Here is a 26,830-nt window from a genome sequence, read left to right as displayed (position 1 = left end):
AGTTCCAGATGATAACAGGGAACGTGAAGCCAAGAGACGAGCTTTATAGGCAGGGAAGATTCAACTTTGGGAAAGCAACCTTTATAGGATTGAGAAAATTTTCTGAAAATGCAAATTGGAGAAAAGTCAGAGAAACAGGAGGGATACAGAGGAAGCGGGATATTTTTGTAGGCCTCTATAATTCGGAGTAAAAAAATTTGTGCCAAGAGTAAGAGGGAAAGAAAACAGGAAAAAGGAGTGGTTTAATAGAAGGTGTATAACAGCAAAAAAAAGGGACAGACACGGCATGGAACAATTGGAGAAAGAGAGGTAACAACAAAACAAAGGAAGAACATAAAAGAACTAGAAATGAATAAACAAGAATACGTAGAGAGGACGAAAGGAATTTTGAAAAAGGTATAATAGACAAATGTAAGGATGAACCCAAACTGTTTTATAGATCTGTCAATGGCAAACTGAAACAAAAGAAAGGAATCACCATACTAAAAGTTGAAGGAGAGGATTATAAAGATGCGGCAATGCAAGTAGAAATAATGAACAAATGTTTCCAATCAGTTTTCACTAATGAAAAGGAGTTTGTGGAAGGAGAGGGTGACTAGAAATGTAGTGATAAAAGATATAAAAGTGGATGTACAGGAAGGATATAAATTACTGGAAATTCAAGATGTAAGGAAAGCCCCAGGACCAGATGGAATCTCTAATTGGGTACTGAAGGAATGCAGAGAACAAGTGGCAGATAAGATTCACAGTTTAATTGTGTGTTCTCTGGAAAAGGGAAAAGTGCCTCAAGATTGGAAGAGGGCAAATGTGGTACCAATTTATAAGGGAGGAAACAGGGAAGAACCCCTGAATTATAGACCAGTGTCCCTAACCAGCATGGTCGCAAAATTGTGTGAGAGATTTCTGAAAGATAGATGGGTAAAATATCTATAAGAGATGAATATTTTGGCTGATAGCCAGTTTGGATTCAGAAACAGAAGGTCATATGTTTCCAACTTGTTGAGTTTTTACTCAAGAGTGATTGACGTGCTTCAGGAGAGAGATTGCTGGGTGGATTGTATGTATTTAGATTTGGAGAATGCTTTCGACAAGGTACCCCATAAGAGACTAATGTGGCATATAGGAGGACGGAAGGGGAACCTCCTGGAATGGATGAGAGACTTTTTGAGAGACAGACAGATAAGGACAGTAACAAAGGATAGGATGTCTGGATGGAGGGAAGTAACAAGTGGAGTCCCACAAGGCTTGGTGTCGGCGCCAGTAATGTTCCTGATTTACGTAAATGATATGGTAGGTGAAGTGAACAGTTATGCAAGTCTGTTTGCTGATAATGAAAAGATTCAGGAAGGTACAGGTTGATGAGGATTGTAAAATGCTGCAGGAGGATCTGGAAAGGATACACAATTGGAGCTGGATATGGGAAATGAAATCCAATGAAAAGAAATGTAAAATACTGGAAATGGGTAAAGTACCTACAGGCCATCACTGAATTATTTGATGGGTAATGAACCAATCACAAAAGCGAGAGAAGACAAAGATTTGGGAGTGGTGGTGCAGGATAGTTTGTCACCTGAAAAACATATTAACAAGACAGTTAGAGAGATATATAAACTCCTGACTAATATAAGAGCATCATTCCATTATAGGGACGAGGAAATGAAAAAACTGATAGTGGCCATGATCCGCCTCATGTTAGAATATGCAGCAGTAATGTGGTTTCCACACAAAAAGAAAGATATAAACAAGACTGAGAGAATACAAAGAACAGCAACCAAGATGGTCCTCAGTCTGGCAGATCTGTCGTACAGAGAGAGGCTGGAAATGCTGGATTTGCCTTCCTTAGAGGAAGGAAGAAAGAGAGGCGACATACGGTAACTGCGGTGTTCAGGACCATGATGGGAGTAGATAAAATTGACAAAGAAGATCTGTTTGTAGGGGATAAGAGAGTAACAAGAGGACACAGAATGAAATTGAAGAAGCCAAGCTGCTTGAACGATATCAAGAAATATAGTTTTCCTTATAGATGTACAGACCTATGGAAGAGCCTGGACAACGAGATCATCCAGTCTAAAAACTTAAACGAGTTCAAAACTAAATTTGACTTACTGAGAAACAGAGATGGGACCCCACGAACTTAGCTCATTTCCTGTACATCACAATTAGGTAAACACACACACACACACACAGGTCCTACACTGACCCATGAGGAGCGTAGGAGCCCGGGCTAGGCATGCTGGTCCTGACATTTAAGATGAGAGTGACCAGCCTCACTCATCCCTGAGTGGCATTATGTGAGCAATAAACCCCAACCACCCTCTGGATATAAACCTTCACCAGCTCAATCCAATTGGAGCGCCGTAATTACTCACTAAACCACCAAGCGCCAAAATTTGGTTATATGGTTATCACCCAGTGTAGCAAATGGTTTCCAGGTGTACAGGAAACCATTTGGCTTGTCACTGAGTGTAGTCACCCAAAGGCAGAAGGAAGAGGGAAGAATGAAGGAAAGAAAGACAGAAAGGGGAGTGCAAAGTCACCCGTAGACAGATGGAAGAGGAAAGAATGAAGGAAAGAAAGACAGAAGAGGAAGGATGGAAGAGAGGAAAGGGCAGACACCCAAAGCAGCACTATATTGAGTGAGTGGATGGTGAGCACCCCCACCTACCACCATATATAGATAGATAGACAGATAGATAGATATACAGATAGACAGATAGATATATGTATATTTATTTATATATATATGTATATACCAGTACATATGTATGTATAATATACAGTATATATATATATATATATATATATATATATATATATATGAAAACTACCAAGACCATCTTCATCACCTTTTCCTCTCCTCTCAAGATATTTTTAAAACTCTATATATCATAAACACAGCAGGAAATTCTAACAAATATACTGTACTAGTACATCATTTGATCAATACTCAAACTTGGAAAATGGGAAGCTGTCTGCAATATCACATCTGGATTGTAGCCTTAAAGTTACATACCTACGAAGTCAACTGCTAACGTAAAAAAGAGGACATGAAGTACTATGCATACTTACCAGTAATTCCACCTTATTAATAAGCTTGTAAGGTACACAGTAGTTCACTGAAGTTACAGAATGCTCTACCATTAATATGAAACTACAACATATCATTCATTAGAAAAATTTTTAAACTTACAAGGTATGAAAAAAGGTAAAACATAAAAAAAAAAAAAAAATCATTAATATAATATGGCATAGATATATATTTATCAGTTATAATGAAGCAGCAAAGCACACCCATCCTTTACTAGGCTACTACTAACACCTGTCTTAATCACCAGACTACAACAATACACTTACGGTGATGACAATTCACACTACTACTAAGTTACTAACTACAGTTAGCTTCTTTCACAAGACAAAACTGGGCCACTTCTACAACATGAATACTAAACCATATGAAATTCAATAAGTCTTGGTTACAAGGTAAGAATCTGCTCCTTCATTACTTATCAAATCCATCCTCCAAGCTGACTAAACTTGGCCAACATCTGAGCTGTTAAGGATCTATGTAGGATTTAAACAAACTTGCTATAACTATACTTCCTTTGCTTTAACTTGGCTTTAATTTGCCATCCCTGCACCTTGAATGCTGAACTGTAACAAAAGATTAATGCTACAATATGATGCTAGTCCAAAAAACTGGTATCAGAAAGATGTGTAGCTCAAGCATTATCTCATTCTGGCACTGAGCTACCACTTGTTGTTGAACAACCCCAGTTTGTCTGCCTGAGCAGACTTATCAACTGCATGCAAGCAATTGCCTCTGCAAGGTCATCCCATGCAATGAACCAATCTTCCCTTATGACAAAGTGTCTCACCACAGTGAGGCGCAGGGAAGAGTATGCAGGTTGTTCCCAGATGGACGCTGCATTTGCGCCTCTCCACCTGGTTAACAGGGGCATCATAATAAACTCCAGAGCACCCTGTTATTTGGTTATATGTTTACCACCCAGCATTATAAATGGTTTCCTAGGTTCCAGGAGAACATCAGCTTTGTTACTTAGTGTAGAGCCACAGGAGGTGGTGGCTGAAGCAGTAGAGAGGAGGCCTGCAGTTCAAATGGACCCAGGTTCAAATCCCCGCTGGAGCAAGGAACAGATAAAGGATTTGAATTTCATAAAAGCAGGCTTCACTGTTTTATTAAACGACTCCCCCCCCACTAATACTAATACACCAATCGTGTATGAAGCAGCTCTTACATGTATTCATTATGGATGGTGGGTGTTCGTGCCACAGTGGTGACATGTGGAGGTGTATGGTATGCAGGACTACTGGGTCTTGGGAGCAGGCTGTGAAGCCAATGCCCAGAGTCAAACAAATTATTGGAAAAAAAAAAAAGAAGATTAATAAAAATGGACAGGAAGAGAGAAGGGCAGACACAGAATAAATGATGAAGATGAAGGAAGCAGTAGTCAGTACTGCATCAAGTGATTGGAGGATGGACTCTACTGTATCATCCACCAGTATCACGAAATATGCTGTGAAATGACAAAAGCTGGGCAAATATCTGGTGAAGGAACTTGTACTTTACCAGCATTCAAGGTGGAGAATTGACAATTTTAAGCAGAGTTAAAGTGAAACACTTGCAACTAGCCAATGCTATACTACTATTACTACATGCAGCCAGCACCCCTAGCCTCACCATTTGTAGTTTTCTCTGGTGTGCGGAAATTGCGTGGGAAGTAGAGTGCCGCCACCTCCGGATCCAGTTCATCAAAGTTGATATCCTGTAGGTAGATGCCCTCACTCTCTGGGTTGTGACGTGCCTTCTTTGTCACCCGCATGAACCTCAGCATACTCCCCAGCACTGACCGCTCATCCTCTGCAGCATTCCCACATTTGCAACTACTCCACACTAAACACAATTATCATACCACCACACTTAAAGCACGACAATATTATACTTCTACAAAATGCAGATGATTAGCACAAAGACAAGGCCAACAAAACAATAACCAAATGACAATCTCATATATCTGGTGTAGTATGACAACTATATACATACATACATACAGTACATATGCAGGGTAAAACGGGGTAATTTCACCGTGAATGGTGTGTTTTGCTAAATACAAACCACATATGGAATATTGGCATTTTTACTGCTTTATCTATACACTCAGCCCTTCTCCTAAAGATACCTATAATCATTATTTAAAAAGAAAAAAAAAAAAAAATTCCCTCCTAAGTGTCTCGTGCCGAAATTACCCTGACCGACAGGGTAATTTCGCCACAAACTACTTGTTGTTATTATTGTTATATTACCACACAACATATCATACACAACTGATTATAACTAGGCTTAGGTAGCCTAGGCAACCATACAGTAGGGCCTATACTATGTACTGAAAGAACTTTACGTCAATGGCTTCCATCACTGTTTCACTGATTGTTTCACAGCTGTTAAGTTGGTTGGGGGGGGACTGCCATGGCATGAGCGCTTTGAACTGGAATTATTGGCATCTTGGCGAAATTACCCCGTTTTACCCTATACTGTACAGGTATACCCCGAAATACGATACCACGGCTTAGCGATGAGGGTAAAAATACTGATACCACCATACCCCGTCTAACGATGGCCAAATCCCAGTTTAACGATGGGTTTAGAGTTTTTAAAACCAATTTAGATGAAATTTTAGACCAAAATTTTGTGTTTAGGTTGGTTTATAAACTGTTTTTAGACTTAGATTAATGTGTTTTAGTCATAAACAGGGTGAACACTGTCATTTTGGGGTACAGTTTACTAAGTCTGATTTTTTACAGACATATTTAGTGATTTTCAGATTTTATTTTTGGGTTTAGGTGACTTACAAACTGCTTTTAGGCTCAGTTTAGCTTGTTTTAAAGTAATTTTGGGGTTTAGGTTAGCTAGAAACTTGTTTTTGGACTCATTTGGGTGGGTTTAGGACTTGATTGGGGGGGAAACCCAAGGCTCAAAAATGCATCCCTATACATGTTAAATCTACCCAGAGATAGAATACCCCACCTAGCGATGGGTTTTTACTTAACCAGTTCCATCGTTAAACTGGGGTATACCTGTATATATATTTATATATGATCATAAAGTCCTGGTTTTACAATATAGGGACTATACAGTACAGTTTTTAAAACATAAATGATAACACAGGAAACTGTTAAGTCCAGGCTCTCAGATAACACCCTGAACTGAAGGTTTATGCACAGTACCCTACAGAGAAGCTTTAAGGTAATAAATGAAAAATGTAGCTCTGAGTTAGTACACAGGGAGACTGTATGACGCAGAATGAGGAACATAGTCATTTAAAAAAAAAAAAAAAAAAAAAAAAAAAAAAAAAATTAAAACAAACTTCAAAATTATATTTCATGAACTAAAAAAAAAAATTATCAATACCATAATTATGTAAAGCAAACTACTTTACTACCATAGCAATCTTTCTGCCCAATGAATATAGTAATAGAACAGTATTCTAAAACTGTACAACCTTCTTAAGCTAACAGAACATACACTTCCTAGGGCACCACACATAGCTTGATAATTTAACCCCTAACTGCCGGGTGTCAGTCAGAACTGTCAAGAAATTAGTGGCCGGGCAGCACCGTGTGTTGGATGGAACCGCACTTGTTTCCAGGCCACAGTTTGAAGTGACCGCCACTTTATCTCATCACCAAAAGCTAGGGAGGGACTCCTACCAGCTGAGCCAACCACACCTCAGTCGTCTCTATGACTCTGCCAGCTGTAAAACGATCTTTTCTTAACCCAACCATATCCCAATCGTCTCTGTGACTTTGCCAGGTGTAAGACAATCTTTCCTTAACCATTCTCATCCGATTCCATTCCCCACGTGGATTTTTGCCTCATCCACCCCTGCCAAGTCTCTTTCCAAGGATACCAGGAAAAGACTCAGTGATAGTGCCATAGGGAGTGCCTTGGACATCACTGTGTCTAGTTTATCTAAGAATGGAAAAGTTATCGTCTTGAGAGAAAAGCCATTGTCGGGACCGCAGGCAAATACATGAACACATCCTGTCTCACAGTAAAAATTAGTCCTCTTCTTCACGTCATTATTCATCGACGCAACGACTTACACACCTGGGGATACTTTCACTCGCAAAAGAAGAGCTGTAGAGTAATGTGGTCTTTAATTTGTTTCCTTAACTGCTATAGTTTCCAAGATACAGTATTAAGATTTGAAAACAGGCTATTTTCAGGAAAATTCCCATAATGAGTGAATAACAACACTATAAACGGCCCGGCGTGCAGGGGTTAAATACCTACAACCATACTACAGTACATCCCACAATTACTCAAAAAGCTTGAAGTATAGGGTGAGTGTCCATACTGTTCTGCTAGGTTTACAGAAAACTGTCGCATGAAAACAGCTGAACATACAGAGATGTATTGTTTTCCTAAGACGGAGTACCAGTAACTTTTTTTTTTTCTCTTTCAAGTAAAAAAAAAACTATACAATTCAATGTCAATCCATTTACACATATATTGCACACACCTCTGAGAGCTTTGTGGACACCCTGTGTATTCCTGATATAATGCACAGAATACTACTGACACACAATAAGGCTTTTTTTTTTTTTTTAAATGCCTTTTCTTCCTCTGAACTCCAAAACTCATGTCATTAAAAGCTTTTAAGTAGATTCTTACCTACATCCATTCTTGTGCAATTTCAGTGATACTCAGTCTCTGCTCTAGCTATGAATATATTTTGCTATGATCAGTTTGTTTTTCCTTGAAATTGGGCTGTTCCCGAAGTCATGGTTGCATGTAATCTGACGAGTCTTGAGTCATTAGGCAAGAATGAATCTTCTTCATTTTGACCATGTCTCCAATCTGACTATACTTGACCATCAACAGAGCTGAGAGGGGTTTGGGATCTTCATGTGGTTCGAATATATGCACAATATTAGAATGATCCTCCAATATGACTACGCCAGAACATCAACTGAGGTGAAAGGGGTTACGGATCTTTGTGAGGTTAGAGAATCATCATCATTATCTCAACCTCTATTTTCCAACTAAGGATATGATAAGGCAGGTTCAGGGAGAAAAAAAAAAAATACAATGCCATACCTTCCTCCTTCTTGTTTGATTTTTCACCAGTTGAGTGGTCTGCTGAAGACCCAGTGTCGGTGGGTGGGGTAGTGCGGGTGGGTGTCTTGGGTGGGGGGGTGGGCAGTTCACCCCACACCCATTGCCATTTGTCATCAGTCTGGCAGGATCCATCAGCGGAGTCTGTTCGCTGACGCTCCACTTCATACTCAGTGTCAGATTTGATGGGAGTTGGTGGCCGCGACGTAGAAGGACTGAAGCCATGAAAAAAATATGCTAACAAACATGACTATAATATGCTGTACAATAAGTCCCTGCTATATACAGCAGACTTTCATGACATCAAAATAACTGAGGGGAAGTTTGTTAAATCCAAGGGTCACCCTCCCAGGTGGGAATTCAAACACATGACTGAAAATAAATGACTACAATATCATATTCTAGTACTGTACATGAAAACCATACCCATTTTACACTGACTTGGCCCAAAATTTCATCCTTTTGCAGCTTACTTCGCATCCTTGTCATACCACTTCTTCATGGTAAGTACAGTACAGTACTGCTCTACTCTGTTATTACTATTCAGCAATCATCATGAGAAGAGGGCAATTTCAGGCAAGGCTGGAGCAAAATGGGTAGGAAACATGTACTGTACACTGTGCCGCACCATTTACTGATCCTAGTTTGGCATTGCTGACAAAAGTTCGGTGGCCTCTGATAAATCAAAAATCCATTAATATCAAGGTCTGACATAACAAGGGTCTGCTGCATTTTCTTATTTTGTCCTTTTTAGCTATTAACCCACAGTAATAAAAGACAAATTCTTACTGATAGATAATTTGCCATTTTCCCCATTTCATAGTAGCAAGTAAGTTGTGATAGCATGGAACACTGTGCATACATATAATGATATCTGAATGTACCAGTAACTGTACGCCAATGATACAAATATACTGTTGTAGTTAACAAGAGGAAAATAAAATGTACGTCCTCAGGCTGATAGGGATAAAATGAAATATGCACCACCATAAAAATGGCCAACCTCTTGTTTCTCAAATGCAGCAGCTCCTCAAAGAATTCAATAATGATCAAAACCTTGAATTCAATTCATAAGTAGTGTTATACAATACGGAGCCTTGCTGGATGCCTCGTCTGTGTTTTTATTGGGATACAAGTTTGGTCCTCCAATTTTCATGGTAAGTGAGCTCCTTCCTACTCCTCCACTCATGCAAATATTAATACTACTAATAATATCAACTATTCTTACCTTGCTGGTGGGCTGAGGTCGGTGTCACTAAAGGGATGCAAGTCTGGTCCGACTGCCCTGGTCAGTGAGCCTCCTTCCCATTCCTCTGTGCGTACGTCGTCCCGCCCAGCCTCGCGCAGCAATGGCAGCGACGAGGACTGAGTCATGTGGGGGGTGGCGGGGGAGGGGGGAGATGAGCGCACCCCATACTGCCAGGGAGGTATATCACACTCACACTTAAAAACCTTTCATCTCAACATTCAGTTCACCTAGATTGGGCTAAAATAAAAATAATGTACTGTACAAACTCTAAAATCCGAAATACTTGGGACCAGTGGCTTTACAGAAAATGGAAAAATTTGGAGTATATAAACATAATGATAAACAGGAGAACTGGAAAGTTTTTGGAATTGACAAGCATAATAATAACTATGAGAAACCAAAAGCCTACATTTTCACGAGTAGTAAATACAATAAAGTACTTTGTATTAGTAATTCATCATCTGTTGTTGTACATGCCTGCACAAAGACTGTGTCTTCAAATATGCACTATGTGAGGACAGGTGATATCAACACTTCTCTATTGCGTGAAAAAATATCTTGGAATGTGGATGTTTCTCAAAATCAGATTTTCGGATTTAACAGTCTGCACTGTATAAAACAAAAATTCACCTAGATTGAGCTAAAATAAAAATAATTCACAAACCAAATCAGAAACAAGTGTGCTGCTGCTGATGCATATACACAGCAAGACTGCAAGCATTGCACTGCATACTGTAATAACAACATAGTGAAGTTTTGTGCCTTCAATTACTTGAGCTGCTCTGTAAGCTTTTCACATAACAATCTCTGAGCTGCAACTGAAAATAAGGATACGGAAGTCAGAGTACAATACTGTCCCTGTAGCCTACAATAATGCTGTAGCCACCTCCGAGTCCATCAAAACAGCTGGCAATACAACTGAACTTGACTGTTTTCATATAATCAAGTCAGAATGAACTACACATTCAAAACTTATCAGTACTGTATAGCTTATGATTCAATAACACAGTATCTGATAATATACAAAACATTAATGGCATTGCAATAAACATGTCCGAACACAGGGCAGTGAGCCTGAACAAAATAATGTACTACTTAAAATTCATGGTGCAATAGGAAACAACCATGCATTACTCTGCACATGCATAGTGCACTACATATCAAAGCAGAATACAATACTATATACCGTTATTAAATTGAAATTAGATATACTGTACCAGATTTCAGTTATAACGGCCTCTGTAAACGTATTGAACATCCATCATCCAATCCTACATTGCCCTATCAGAAGCATACGAGCCTGGGGCTAGACAGTAGGTCCCAACATTTAAGATGAGAGTGACCAGCCTCACTCATCCCTGAGTGGCATTACATAACCAATCAACCCCAACCACTCCCTGGATATAAACCTTCACCGGCTCAATCCAATTGGAGCGTAATAATTACTCACTAAACCACCAGGCGCCAAAATTTGGTTATATGGTTACCACCCAGCGTAGTAAATGGTTTCCTGATGTACAGGACACCATTTGGCTTGTCACTCAGTGTAGAGTCACCCACAAGCAGAAGGAAGAGGAATGAATGAAGGAAAGAAAGACAGAAGAGGGAGTGTAAAGTTACCCGTAGGCAGAAGGAGAAGGAAAGAATGAAAAGTAAAGGAATACAGAAGAGGATGGATGGAAAGAAGGATGAAGGAGAGGAAAGGGCAGACACCCGACAGCAGCACTACATCGAGTGAGTGGATGGTGAGCACCCCCACCTATATATATATATATATATATATATATATATACACTTGTATATTTGAAGGAATTGTAAAATTATCGCACCAAATGCACAATAATGAAAAATACTATTGTGCATTGTACTGAAGGTGAATTTATTGTATACAGTGTATACTACAATATTCACTGTACATATGGCAACAGTGCAGGAGTGGCAGGAGGTGATACCAAGCCGGCAACTCACTCAGGCGCTGCCTGCTGGGCTAGGCCACCTAGATGTTCTCAGGCAGATTTGCGTTTGGGAAGTGCTTAGAATTTGTTGCACACGCAAATCCGCAAATGAAATCACACTTCCGCAGCTGCGGGAGTGATTGTGGAAGTGTCCAGTTCCAGTACTCACTAACAAACACCTGCAATATTAAATTATCGCCTATATTGTCAGCTGTTTCCCCCAAATAGTTCAGTATACTGAGGACTTATTATGCATAAAATACCACAGCACTTAAACACAACACAACAAGAAAGGGCACTCAGACAGTGCAACACCCACAGCCTACACCTGGTATAACAGCCAAGCATTTGATTTTGCCCTATGAACTTGACCTCTGACCATGAGTTCTCAAAACCTAATTACAGTACTGTACATCATTCTTGTCTGGCCCTCAGCCCTTTCACTAAATTTGGTCAAGTTGGATAAAAACTGTGTGGGCTGACCTTACCCTGTCAACAATTGTTCTCGAAATCAAATCTTGTCATCCTTGGATGATTCGCAATCATTCCACCAAGCCTGGTCCATGCTGAATACAGTACAACAGTTAAAGAGTCGAACATCTGACCTTGTCCTGTGACCATGACTGTTCTCAAACTGAGTCCCCTGATCCATGTCTTATCCTGAACCCTTCCACCAAGTCTGGTCCAATCAGAAAAAATCTGTTGTGGTTGACCTTGCAATGTGAAACTGACACTTGACTTCCTCCTATCAGAAGCAACAGAACAACCCCTTGCCTGACTCTCAACCCTCTATCCAAGTTGTCTAAATCTGAACAAAACTGTTTAAGCTATATTGGCAACACTAAGAAAGACAGACAAACAGCAACCAAAACACTGCACTCTCCACACAACATGTGCTTGAGTACAAAAAAAAAAAAAAAAAAAAAAAAAAAAAAAAAAAAAATGGGGGGGGCCTAGAGATAACTGATTTATTACCTAAAACAACTGATATAAATCCTCTTAATAATCATGCATGACAGGGGGGGAAAAAGCATGCATTACTGACAACCAAATAACAGCATGCAGTGTGGGGAAATCACATAAATGCATAAATACTATAATACATAATAACATGCTGCCCCATTCTGATAACACACACACACACACACACACACACACACACACACACACACACACACACAAAACATCCATCCATTACAGATGCTTGTAGACATACAGCAATGTAAGATGGAACATGTTAATGGGTATTCTAGTCTCACTCTTTACACAATTAATTTGGGCAGATAAACACGATATAAATAAGACTGATGCTTAAAAGCACGTACAGAACACGTAAGTATTATCTGTTCATATACAATGCAAGATTATTCTTATTCATCAGGCAATGAGGAATGAACAGTAGAAAAAAAATCTACTGGTATAAGCAAAAACTAAAGATGTAACACATAAAGACTTCATAAAAACTGAACTTCTAACTTACAACCACATTTTCATTCATATTAATCACTCTCATTAACCCAATTTATCACAGAAACACTATTTCTATCACAGCTAATTCAGTCACAATCACACCACACCATTAACTCACTCAAGACACTACAATATTAGACACTACTCACAACCATGTAACAACCACAAAACTAACCACACTAAGAGCCATATGTTACACTTTAAAAATGCAAAATGCTATGCAAGCTCCTAATTTTTTAGCATCAATTATGGGATGCGTGTCTTTATTATTAGGAAGCTACAGTTATCCTGCATCCCACATGGCAGTTTGCTCAGTAATAACATATGACGGCCAAACTCATTCCACTTTTGTTGCGTTTCAAAAATTATCGTAAAAAATTTGGAGAATGTATTCCACTTTGTGCTTTACGGCTTAAGCATATGACCCTAAGTATCAACTGGGCACAGCAACTCACCTTTTCCACCTCAATATCATCCATAACAAAGATGCCTTCCTGGGTACTTGGGTGTGAGTCAGGCAGAGTTGTGAGATCAGCTGGCTCACTGGGGGTTGTATCATCACTAGACTGACTCCCTGAGCTCTTGGGTCGCTGCTTCTTGTTGTAGCAACGCTTCTTTCGCTTACGCCGGCTGCCCTTGCCCACTGATGAACAGAAATATTATTTTGAAGTGATTCATGTATAAAACACTAGTGGTATGCATTGCTATTGTGTTTGATGTACATTACACAGTCACACACTGTTAACGCAGATGATACACTTCATCAAAAATGATATAAACACAAATATGTGAAGGCACAAGTTTGAAATAAAAAAATACAGATATAACTCACCCCTGGTTATCTCCTCCCCATCTGTCTTGCTGCCTTGCTGACCTTCAACAAGGCTGGAGTTGAGCTTCAGGGGTTCAGTGGTGAGGGTGCTGGTGGCAGATAAACTGACACCTCCTATCCCAGCAGGAACTGCATCATTCTTCTTGGGAGGAGCTGGGGTCAGGGTGAAGGACTCCTCAGTCTGAGTGCATATGTCCCGGTGCTGCTGCTTCCCGGTGCTTTTCTTCACACGGCGTATCACCCCAATTTCACTCTCCATCTTTTCCTGCTCCAACAACTGAGGGGCTGCAACTGCACATGTGTCTTGCACTGCCTGATCTGTTTCATCATTGTGATCCTTACTTTCCTCTGTTCTCAACTCAGCTTCATGTGGACTTGATGTCACTGCAGTGTCTTCTACTACTGGCAAACTAGTAGACAAAGAATTCTCAACACCCGAATCATTATGTCTGGTGTTCGAGTCTTGAGCAGAAGAGGCAATGAATTGTTTATCATGCAGAACGGATGTTGGCAGCGGGGATGTGCCCAGCTGCGGGCTCACTTCAACACCATCCTCTAACTCCTCCACAAAGAATGCTTCACCAGTTTCTCCAAGTTTCATATGGATGTCCACTGGCTCTCCATTGATCTCTATGTCAACCTGCCAACAAATAAGTTAATCAATAAATCATCACCACAATCATCATCATCATCGTCACCATCCTCTGATTCCTCCCAAATGAGTGCTTCACCAGACTCCTCAAGCTTCCTATGAATGTCCAATGGCTCTCCATTGATCTCAACGTCAAATTGCCATAAACTACCTATAATTAACATAAATCAACACTGTCACTGTACATTTTCACTGCCACTGTCATCATCATCACCATTCTCGCTGGGGAGGCATGAAACCCTCAAGAAATTTGAGGAACAGCTAGAACAAGTGAGTGTATATTGTATCATGACAAACCTTGCATTTCTATTAAATCTTTATGAAGAGTATTTGTTCCAACTCTGAGCCATGTTTTCTCTGTAATGGTGTAATGAGTAGGTTTCTTCTTTCTGTCTGTTGTCTGATCATCTCTTCCTGGCACATGCTTTCCTGTTCTGGCTGCCTTGAAAAAAGTTAAAGATTCTAAAAACATTTGGCATTTCTGTAAGTGATGAACCACATCCCTCATGTGCTGTGGTGAGAACTGCCTTCCATAACCAAGTTAGGACACATGCACTTCACTACTACTTGTCACTTCAGTTGAGGCATTTTCAAGTTGTTGTTATTATTATCATCATTATTACTGTAATTATTATTATTATTATTATTATTACTGCTGCTGCAGTCCCAGGCTCATCTAAATGTGACCCAAGTGGACTGATGGCTGAGGCTGCCCTTCTCCAGTTGTCCTCTTTTCCAGCAATGGGATGGGAGATGAGGGAGATTTGTACTGCAATGGTGCCACCACATGAAAGAGTCCCTCTCCAGCCCCAATTAACCACACAACAAAATACTGTACAGTAGTAACTAAATTGCTATCTATCTAAATCCAGACATATAAATCCCAGAAGAGGGTGGCCACAAAAGAAATCAACTCCAAGTCACTCTATTCCCTGTCAATTCACTGCCCTCCGCCGAACTTATACCCAACTCTCTTATGTAACTCTCTACTAACTAAATTTACAAATAAAAAAGACGGTGTTCATTTCATAACGAGAAGGAAATTAATGAAAGGTTGATGTTTTGTTTCTTTGCCAGTTCTAAAAATTTTTCAAGCACTCAGACACTGAAATAAGAACATGGGTACCTATTATAATTCATAAGTAATACTGCAACGAACATGTCAAAAGGCGATTATGAACATGTATGGAATTTCTGACTGATGTTAATAGCTGTCGAAAAAAATTTATAATCACAAACAGTATTGGTGCTTATAAAAATACAGTGATGTTTCTCGTCATGTGTGAGTATTTATGACCACTTCTCGGTGTTTATGTTGTAGAAGCGTTAAGACCATTTCTAAGTGTTTATGACATTGTGGGAGTTTATGATCACATCTCAGTGGTTATAGTAATGTAGAGAGTTTATCACAATTCTGTTGTGTTTATGGTCATGTGGGAGTGTTTATGACCCTCTTGTGGTGTTTATGACCATGTGAGAGTGTTTACTGCCAATTCTGTGGTGTTTATGACCATCTGATGGTGACAAAAAGACACTTTCCTGGCTGAGGGAAGGCATGACAGATGATGTCCTAACGAAAAAGCATAAACAGTTGTAGGCTAAGCAGGTCACACCCTTCGTAGAACAGACAGTGACTGGACAACTACAGTAAAAGTGCAGCAACCCTGAGGTGAAGTGACAGGGATGAGGTAGACAGTGAACAAGATTATAGGATAATATTTGGATAATTGCTGGGATAGGATGGAACAAGTTAACAAACAACAAGTCAGTGTAGAGGTCCTGCAATTGACCGAATCAGGCTGATAATAATTAGGTGGTGCTAATGGTCATGTGGTGGTGCTTATGGTCATGTGGTGGTGCTTATGGTCACGTGGTGCTGCTTATGGCCATGTGGTGCTGCTTATGACCGAGTGGTGATGCTTATGGCCGAGTGGTGGTGCTTATGGCTGAGCGGTGGTGTTTATGGACAAGTGGTGATGCTTATGGATGAATGGTAGTGCTTATAGCCAAGTGGTAGTGTTAATGGCCAAGTGGTGGTGTTTATGGCCATGTGGTGGTGTTTACGGCCAAGTGGTGGTGCTCACAGACAAGTGGTGGTGTTTATGGCCATGTGGTGATGCTTATGGCCAAGTGGTGATGCTTATGGCCATGTGGTGGTGTTTATGGCCATGTGGTGGTGTTTATGGCATTTTAGTGTATGCCAGTCGGAAAACATCTATGATGTATATCCATCCAGCTATCATCCAATCCTATGCCGTCCCATGAGGAGCGCAAGAGCCCGGGGCTTGGCAAGTTGGTCCTGATATTTATAAGTGACCAGCCTCCCTCGTCCCTGAGTGGCATTACATAAGCAATAAACTCTAACCACCCCTTCTATGTTTATAAATATAAATATAGCCTTACACTGAGTGACAAGCCTAAAAGTTTCTTATAAGCCAGGAAACCATTAACAACGCTGGGTGGTAAACACTGAACCAACCCACACTTGTTCCCTACGTGTCAAATGGGTTGGTGGAGGCGTTAGTGCCCCTCCCTGTAAAACAACTAGCTCAAAAAGGCCGCCCCTTACGGGATTATGGCATCTGATATATATATATATATATATATATATATATATATATATATATATAAAACATATGAACAATCTGGAAGAAATCTAAGAGATATGGTGACGAATTTGTAAAGGTACATAAGTTTCGTTTGGTATTAATTGGAGATAAGAAACATGGCATTAATTTCCAGTTGTTAAGAGATCCCTTACAATTTTTGCGAAAAATGTCTCCATATTAATAAATTATTATCGCGGATGATTTTTTTCTTATTCTTAAATTTCATGATTCACTCTAATATGACTAAATAATTTGGTCGCTGCAAGAATGAAGATAAATGAACATACAGGCAATCATATGTCCTCTATAAGCCAATTGTGGCGGGGTCAGTGGGATCGGGTTAGGATCGAGCGGATTACTGATCCAGAAGGGGTCACACCAAAACAGTCGAGCAGTTTCGGATCGGCTTGTCCTGTTGCCATGGCGACACCCCAGTGCCACACCTGACTGTAAACAAAACGATGGCGGTTGAAAGTTCAGACGGATGATCTGGTCAGCAGTAATTCTGCTCTCATTTTCGGCAATACGGTCCCATTACTGATGAAACCAGCCACAACTGAGCCCCTCATACCCACTGGCAGTAGCATTTTATCGGTATATTATATTTAAAAAAAAAAAAAAAAAAAAGTTAATACGGCACTTACAACGTAGAAGCTGACGCTGTATTTGTTTTGGTGTAACGTCACAATCCAGGATCGCCCACCTCAGTCCACTTCGGGGAGACTGACTGCATCAGATCGATCCGGGATCATCTTTATCTCCAATCCAGGACAAGGACCGTAACTTGCCAAAACAGGATCCGCTGTCGGGATCGACTTTATCTCGATCCGGGATTTAACTTTCACCAAAACGTGCCTTATCTCCCCGCCCTGCCACCCATATGCTTTACCTACCGACATGCTGACCTACTGGCTACTGGGTGTATGGAGGAGCCTCACCCAGGAAATACGTGGTGGTGGTAGTCGTGGGGTAGTGAGTGGCCAAGGTCAAGATCCACATTATTCAATGCTCTTTCCCTAATAATACGTTATTGCCTCTTCACCCCCCCCCCCAACCCTTACATGTTCTACCTTGGCTCCTACTCACTCACCTCGCCGCCCTCCTCTATATATATGCTTACTCATCTCATACCGTACCTCACCTCTCTCCTCTACTCATCTGCTTACTCATCTCATCCTAATTTATAATACGTTGCTGACCCTCTCACATACATTATTAGTTTATTACTCACTCGCCTAAACTTTTTATTCATCTCCTTACTCATCCATTACCAGCTGTAATACTACTGCCCTGTATCACACACACACACCCTCACTCATTCACCTCACCCACATCTCCAATATCCTCAAACAACTCACCTTCTTCCTTCCATTATTCACATCGTATACCTCCCCTCATCTCCTCAGTATTCATTTAACTGCACGCCTCTTAACTCACACACACACACACACACACACACACACACACACACACACACACACTAGCGACAAGGCGTAGGAAGCGAAAAGTGGATGATGCTACCGAGTGACAATGTACCAAATGCCCTCTATTTTTCCTCTGATCTCGAGGGTGTATGCTTGTGTGCGTGTAGGAAGAGGGGGAGGGGGAGGTCACTGCTTGCAAGTGTGTGCCAGTGCCAAGAGTGTTAGCAGGGTGCATTAAAGCCGCATACTTCTCTTCCTAAATTAAAAAAAATAATAATAATAATAATTTGGTTTTACGCCAGGTATCCCCGAAGGACTAAGGCGTTGCCCCTGGGTAGAGGACTTTGGATTGGAGCGTGTAGCATTTTATGACCGGATGCCCTTCCTGATGTCTACCAATGAACCTTGGGTGGATTCGATCCTCCGACCCTTCAGTCAGAGCGGGGCGCTCTAACCCACTGAGCCGCGGCTACTATAACTTCTCTTTCTAAATTATTCTTTTTAACATACACCACATTAATATTATCATCCATGACGTTTATGCAGCCTATATTGTAATCCATTGCGTCCATTTTTTTCATTCATGCCACTTCCTGACGATTCTGACCAGCTCAGGATGGATTTCTCGAGCCGTAGGGGTTAGATATATCTTTAGAAAAAAAAAATCAATACGATAAGCCTTTAGGAACATCGTCTGGTAGCAGCAAAAATAAACAGGAAATGACGTCACCCATACTCAAAGGGTTAAAAAGACAAACACAATGCAAGAGAATATAGCAAGTCTCCAACGCCGTCAAGAATATAGGCTTTACAGTGGCAAGATCGCGGGGCAGTGTGCTTGGGTCTGGCAGATTACTTGTGGGTAAGCCTGCGTGAGTCGGTCGGTCGCTAAGTGGCCAGTATCAGTAGTGTGTGTGTGTGTGTGTGTGTGTGTGTGTGTGTGTGTGTGTGTATCACGTATATATCTACCCCACTAAAACTGTGTGAGTGGTGGTGATAAGACTCTGAGCTGCGCGTCCCCCTCCAATGCCAACCTAACTCATTTTAAACTATCCATGAAAATCTGGCAGCTTTACTGTTTACTGATACCTTGAGTATAATGTCACCAGTCTTATACTGGGAGATTAGGTGGTGGTGGTGATGAATTTGCCAGTAACAATGTGAACTAGCTATTGTGATTACCAATTACTATCACATTTCCTATTTATTGCTATTAATCACGTGTACAGCCGTTAACTATCTTCTTGTGCCACTGAGGTACGTGAAATATGCAGCAAATGGACGAAAATATAGAACAAATTAAGACGTTAGCTGACTTTGTTATCTGGTAGTGTAATGGGTATGGATATTTCGCAACACACCTTCCTTATCGATTTATTCAGCACAATAACCTCAAATATCTTCCAGTACGTAACATACGCAAACTCTGTCCACAAAAAAATTTCCGGTATATAAATAACATACAAGAAAGGTACCAGAATGTCAAAAAAAGAAAAGAAAAAGAAAAATAGGGAAATACGGCAAAGGATAAACAGTGACAGGAAATATGGTGGCTGGAAATAAAGCTCACATTCACAAACTTACGACCAATTTCCTCCCGTAACTATATATTGTAGGAAGAACTTGAGGTTCGGTAAGTACTCTGCATATTTCTATCCTTCTTCCTGCAAAAGCTCAAGTTACCATATGGAACTGGTGTAGGAGAGGGATGCCTTCCTGTGGTGGCGACGATATGACCGGGAGGGTCCGCTACCCAGTCATAAAAACGTTACTCACCTTTCTCCCTATTTCCCGAAAGGAGGAAGGTGGACTGTACGAGAAAGGTAAGTTCAGCCTGCAGAACACCGGCTTCACGTCCACGTGAGCCAGGGGCTAACAACTACTACATAAACAACGACGGAACACTTCTGAATCGTGAAGCGCGCGCACATGTGTGTGAGGAGGTTCACCACCACGCGTTCCAGGTAAAGGTCAGGTGAGTCGGCTTGGGAGATAATTCGTGGTGCAACATGGTAACACACCACACAACGCAACGTCACGACTACGTCACTATCACGCGACAACACGCCACGGCCGCCTCCACACCACGCTATACCCTCCTCCACACAAACAAGCAGCGTCACGGCGCTCTCAAAACACCACACCTTACCACGCTACGTCACACCTAATAGCATGCAACACAACATCCGCCAAACAACACAACCATGTCACATCACACTGCTTTTCATCAACGCATCCTCCTGAAAAAGGTCATACTCTAACACAATATACACACTCCACCCACATTACATCTCAGCATCACACACACACACACACACACAATTCCTACCACACGCCGCCTCTCTAGTACCCACGCCGTATCACATTCTCGGCACATTCTCTCCACGCTTCTGTCACGCCAATTTTTGTGTGTTTGGGGGTCAAGAGTCTAATGCCACGTGGTTAGTTTCATGCCTTAACATCTTCACGCCCATTACCTATTTTGTCTTTTTATTTAAAATTTAGTTATCGACCTATTTATCTACCTATCTATCTATATCTACCTTCCTACCTACATTTATTTTTCTATTATCAGACATTTGCATTTAGTTTCGGGGTGACTCTTCGAACAGGAGGGGTTAGATAAACCCTTCAGTAATCCCTTCACCGCTATGCATCATTCAGAAAAAAAAAAAATGAAATTAGTTAAAAAAAAAAAAAAAAAATCAAGATAGAAAGAACTGCTTTTCAGCGATTGGCCTTGCAACATAATGGGTCAACAAACCTACCTCAGTTACCCAACTTTGTCATGTAGCTTAATTACGAGCGCTCGCGGGACTCGCGTCAAGTTGTGGCATTTTCTCGCGTGTGAGCGGCCCAACTCGGCCCGGCCCGACAGTAATGCTTTCGAGAAGCTTATATCTCAGCAACCACTAGGCCGACCACCGCGTGGTTTGCATCATATGACAGCCCAATTCTTTAAGATTTGTTTTTGACAGGTTTCATCACACGCAGGTGGTGCACATGGCAAGTGAAACGCGCCAAGTGCAGCATGTCGAAAATCTTCAGAAGAGGGCCACAAGCCAGAAAGTTTGTCGTAAGGGCATGAAACTTAGTGGGTAGATAGCCATCAATATACTCCAGGCATCCTCTGAGTGTAAGGCGACATTTCAATGCTTTCGGATTTAAATGGCCTCGCCCTTACCTCGCCGACAAAGGCGTTTTACTGGTTGTAAATTCATACACACACATTACACACAACAAACTTTAATCACAATGCAAAATAAACAATAGAATGCAAGCTACAATACACAACGCAATGTTAAACAACACACACACACACACACACACACACACACACACACACACACACACACTGACCAACAAAGAAGCCGTTCACCAAGCGTCACCTGACAACGTCCTTTATCAAAGACACCAAATTTCTTATCAGGCGACATGCGCTACACCACCCTCCACCACACAACACAAAAATCACGAAGGAGTTAAGAGGGCGGGACACAGCTCAGGCACTTCTTCGTGACTATACTCTTTTCACTTTCACGTGGCTCAGGGTTTCGTCCTCCCAATTTCACGTCGATAAATAGCATAAAAACAATGCTAACGTTCTACATCCTTTCCACAGAATTAGTTTGTGACAAGCACCGTATATCAATGTTAATCTATTGCTATAATGCACCATTCCAGATGATGCGAGGCAATATTAGGCCATGTCTGAGTAAAAACGGTATAGCATCAGCATCCAGTGTTATCTACTGTCAAAACTCAGCCACTGAGATGGCGAGATTACACTTATGGGCTAAATTAAACTAAGATTTCAATTTTAGACCAAATTAAAATACGAGTACAACCAAATGAACCCTCCAATCTGATTACATCTGGCCATCAATCGAGCTGAAAAGGGTTAGGGATTTTTGTTAGGTTAGAATGAACGCGCTACACCCATGAGCCATGCCAATACCCACACCTTATCAAGTTCTCCCCACGTTCAGGATATCCTCACATCACCCCCCCTCACCCGCGCGTGTGCGTGCGCGCGCACTTTAGAGGCATGTGCCTTCATAAGAACATATAAGAACATAAGAAGAGAGGATAACTGCAGTAGGCCGGTTGGCCCATGCTAGGCAGCTCCTAGAAGAGTAACTAAACTACTAAAATGAGATAAGGATAGCAAAGAAGAAGGCTCTCCCCCGCCCTCCAAACCTTCCAGCCGAAGCCGGCAGGAAAAAGTCAGAAAGAACACCACGCCGTATAGAAAAACTGGCGAGGACATTTTACAGGAAAGTGTGAAAGGAGAATAGAGACTATCATAGTGTAACCTGAAAAGAATTTTTTTTTTTTCTTCATAGCGTGATCGTTTCTAATTCAACGTTCTCTCTCTCTCTAGTAACCCTCACACACACAGAAATACAGTTGGTTGCATCTAAACCTTGTACACATGCTAGCTATAATAATATATTTTCCCGAGTACATTAAAGGCAAGTACGGAACAGCAACGAGACAGGCTTCCCCGGTTAGGGTAAATAATTATCTCCACATAAAAACAAGGGATTTTTGTGTTTCCCTCACGCATATGCACGTACACGCACCAACACACACACACACACACACACACACACACACACACACACACACACACACACACACACACACACACCTTCCCTGTCTGTGTTCTTTTATGTCGGGTCTGTGTGTGTGTGTGTGTGTGTGTGTGTGTGTGTGTGTGTGTGTGTGTGTGTGTGTGTGTGTGTAATAATACTCTGGATCCGCCTTATTGTAGATGCATAAGGAGGATGAAGGTACATTCTACAAAGATTTCTCTCTCTCTCTCTCTCTCTCTCTCTCTCTCTCTCTCTCTCTCTCTCTCTCTCTCTCTCTCACACACACACACACAGCAAGCCCTTTATTACTACACACAGACACAAGCCTGCCTTTGTCAGCTGGTGGCCAAAGTCCCTTGGATCATTGACACCACACCTGCACACGCTCCCACACTTGACAACGCCAAGTTGAACAATAACAAAATAACACTAAGAACAACACAACGATGACAAAATTACACTCTAAATGACAGCAACAATGACAACCAACACATAACAAGAATCACCTAGAAAGCACTCGGAAAGTACACACCTCCGCCAATGCCGTTGCAAGACCCGGATTCGGATGCACCCCAAAATTTAATCAATTCCTTCTTGGACCATGGCCCACACTTCCACAAAATTTCATTGAAATTAACTGAGAATTTATGGAGATACCATGTGGACAAACAGACAAACATAGCTGAGCACAAAACATCCTCCGACTACGTTGGCGGAGGTAACAACAAGCTACAATTAACACACAATAACAATAAAGAACAAAACGACGGCGACAAGAATGCACTCGACATTATAAAAACATCACCCAGAAACAACGCACGAACCACAACAACACTTAATAACAACATGTCACTTCAGCAACAATATCAACACTTTACATCAAGACTAGACACCACCACCACCACCACCACCACCACCAAGAACAACAGGGAAAGTAACTCAATAACCAAAACAATGAAACATGAGATAACAGCAAAGGCGAGGTCACTCACGGGGTACCAGTAACTAACGTCACATTTCCTTGATGACAGGAGTGCGGTGCGCTATGTGGTGGATGCGCAGTATGAAACAAGGCCTTGGTATGAAGTGTGTGGCTGGCCTGGTGATAACAATCCGTGCTACTGAGTCGCATTCTTCTTGGCAGAGGACACATTACATTTTGCTTCGTACTATCCCTTTCTCTGCGATTTATTCTGCACATTGTTAATGAAAACATGCACAGACAAATGACAAAGAGAGAGTTAAGCTTTGTAGTGGTGTTGTAGATTTGCTAGAGATCATTAGGGGATGTACCTTGAGATGATTTGGCCATGTGCGAAGAGTGAAGAATGAGTACCTAACTAGCTAGTGACGTGGATGAGATGGACGGGTGGAAGGAAGATGTGCATGCAGGCGGGTGGTGTGAGACAGAGAAAGGTCAATCTGATAGCGGATGACACTGTGACAGAGGCGATTCGGTTGTGGCAACGCATTCTAGGACTAACTCTTCCAGCTATAAACAGAAAAATAGACACCTTAATATTCTTAAACATGTTACTGATGCATACTATATCATTATTAAAAGGATATAAATTACACAAAAGAGAATACTGAAGTCTAACAGGCAAAAATATATCGCTATGGAAAAAGTGCAAATAAAATTCCTATGCTAACGAAAATACGGGTCAACTAGTGTTCGATAACATGAGAACGGTATGTGAACTGTACGATAGTATGGAGTACCTCGGTGGCTAGGTGTTACGACGCGGTGATAAGCATGTGAGATAGGATAACACCTCCATCACTCTCCAAAATACAGTACTGTACTGCCCCCCTCCCCCCTTAAAAAAAAATATAAATAAATGACCTCTCTCTCTCTCTCTCTCTCTCTCTCTCTCTCTCTCTCTCTCTCTCTCGGGCTCGCAACAACTTTCTGCCAGTCCTAAAACCACGCTCCTACCACCCGCATTAAATCGGACAATGACCTTGGCTCAAAGGCATGCACATCCATCTCACGTGAACACTGAAAAATGATATGCAATGACGGATGGAGGTAAAACACACACACACACACACACACACACACACACACACACACACACACACACACACACACACACACACACAATTCTCTCTCTCTCTCTCTAAGCTTACATCATCAGTGTCCAGAGTACACAGGGTAACACGGTCTCGGATTTACAATAACCGACAGGTGATTATTGTGGTTACTCTGACTAACTGTTGTCACTCCGGCCCGTATCACTCATTCACCTGCCTAAAATGATTTACTTTTAGATGGAAAGTTTCAACCATAAGAAGGCTCACGTCGACATCATTAATAGTCATGCCATGCTATAATGACTTAACTGAATAAACTGTTTGGGGATGACTGGAATGGAACACTGAAGTTGTCAAAATCATAAAGAATTAATATCCTTAGGCTATGTTTGTTATTCAGCTACATAAAATAGCCTGGCGCTAGCTGAAAGTGAATATTACAGTTGTCCTGACCAAAAATGGAAGTAACCCCCTTCATACTGTACGTACAAAGGAACTATGAGGAAACATCAGGACTCTTACATGGGGCTCTGATAAAGTCGCTGAAGTCTACGGGCGTAAAACGGAAGCTTTAGGGCCCTAATAGCCTAAGGGGCTTTGCTATTGTCGTTAAAGTCCATGAGAGCGCAACATTTCGTTTATAAAATGCGTCAACGAAATACAGAAGGACGGGGCCGCTCCTTGAGATGCTTCTGAATATAATTATAGTAGTAGTAGTAATGACAACAATAACAATAAGGTAATAAAATAATAATAATAATAATAATAATAATAATAATAAAAATGATAATAATATTAACCATCATCATAACAGTAACTATATAAAAATGGGCATGCTTGCATAAATATGCAGAAAGATACGTCTTTGCAATTAAGGGGTTATTTGCCTCCTCCCCTCCCCCCCACAAAAAAAATGCTCCTTTCGTGATGCGTTACAAAATTACACACAGACCAAGAACTCTGAAATACCACTCCAACCGTAACGTGGGTCCTTTGTCGAAAATAACTTTAAAGGCAGACATACTGTATAGGGTATTTTTGCTGCAGGGCACTACAGATAAAATGACCATTAAAAAAAATACGATTAAATTCTGATTTTTTTTTTTTTTAATACCTCGGCAGGTTTGGTTATGTGGCTGGATGGTTCGCCTTTTAATTAAATTCGTCATAGTGTGTGGAACTGGTCTTTAGTGCACATACAACTCAAAACACCGTTATTTTTAACATTTGGATATTCGCGAGCCAATGTCCACACCTCTCGTTCCTTGTGCCACACTGACAGAAGCCTAACCCCTTCAGTTCAGTGATGTACTTTTACCAGTATCTGATCCTCTCTGGTGGTGGACGCTTTTACCCCGTGTAATCCGATGAAGTGCCGGTATTGTTATTTCTGCTGCCGTACCTCTAGACGATTTTATTCAATTCTGGATACACTGTTCGGAGAGAAGGATTAAAGATACAGCCTTCATTAACCCCTCCAGCATTAGAAATCTGTTGTGAGCTGAATAAAATCGTCTGGATGTAGCAAGGAAAAAAAAAAACAGAAAATACATAAGGGGGTATTACACAACTTAGGAGAGATCAACTGTAGTGAAAAAGCAAATGGCGATTTTTTTTAACTCCTTGTTACGAACTGCCTCCTAATCAGAATAAAATTATCTGGAAATAGATAGAAAAAAAAAAAACAGGGTTGAAGGGGTTAAAGTGATGGAGTTTATATTCTGTGGAGAGCAGGGAACCGGTATATGTAGAAACTGGTTATCCAATTGGTCTTTTAATGGCTTCCTGGGCACCTGCCTACGTCATTCATTTATACAGCATTCCCTAATCCTTTCCTCGTCACTGTCACCCGCATCCCCTCAATACG

General features: G+C 41.1%; 1 protein-coding gene across 1 annotated transcript in view; it reads right to left on the bottom strand.

Moving 5' to 3' along the window:
• Lpin (phosphatidate phosphatase LPIN) overlaps positions 1–26,830 on the bottom strand; it is a 79,582-nt gene that overhangs the window by 21,824 nt on the left and 30,928 nt on the right. Inside the window, exons 4-8 of the mRNA XM_080279272.1 lie at positions 13,644–14,283; positions 13,267–13,454; positions 9,366–9,553; positions 8,120–8,352; positions 4,688–4,879 (exon numbers count right to left, since the gene is read on the bottom strand). Coding sequence (XP_080135398.1) covers positions 4,688–4,879; positions 8,120–8,352; positions 9,366–9,553; positions 13,267–13,454; positions 13,644–14,283 — 1,441 coding nt within the window. The remainder of the gene's footprint in view (positions 1–4,687; positions 4,880–8,119; positions 8,353–9,365; positions 9,554–13,266; positions 13,455–13,643; positions 14,284–26,830) is intronic.

The sequence above is a fragment of the Coenobita brevimanus genome, chromosome 8 (assembly GCF_032717465.1).
Source record: "Coenobita brevimanus isolate Jiangsu-jjx chromosome 8, ASM3271746v2, whole genome shotgun sequence".
NCBI classification, from domain to species: Eukaryota; Metazoa; Arthropoda; class Malacostraca; order Decapoda; family Coenobitidae; genus Coenobita; species Coenobita brevimanus.
The sequence above is the reverse complement of the archived record's forward strand: the minus strand, read 5'-3'. Positions and strand labels throughout refer to the sequence as shown.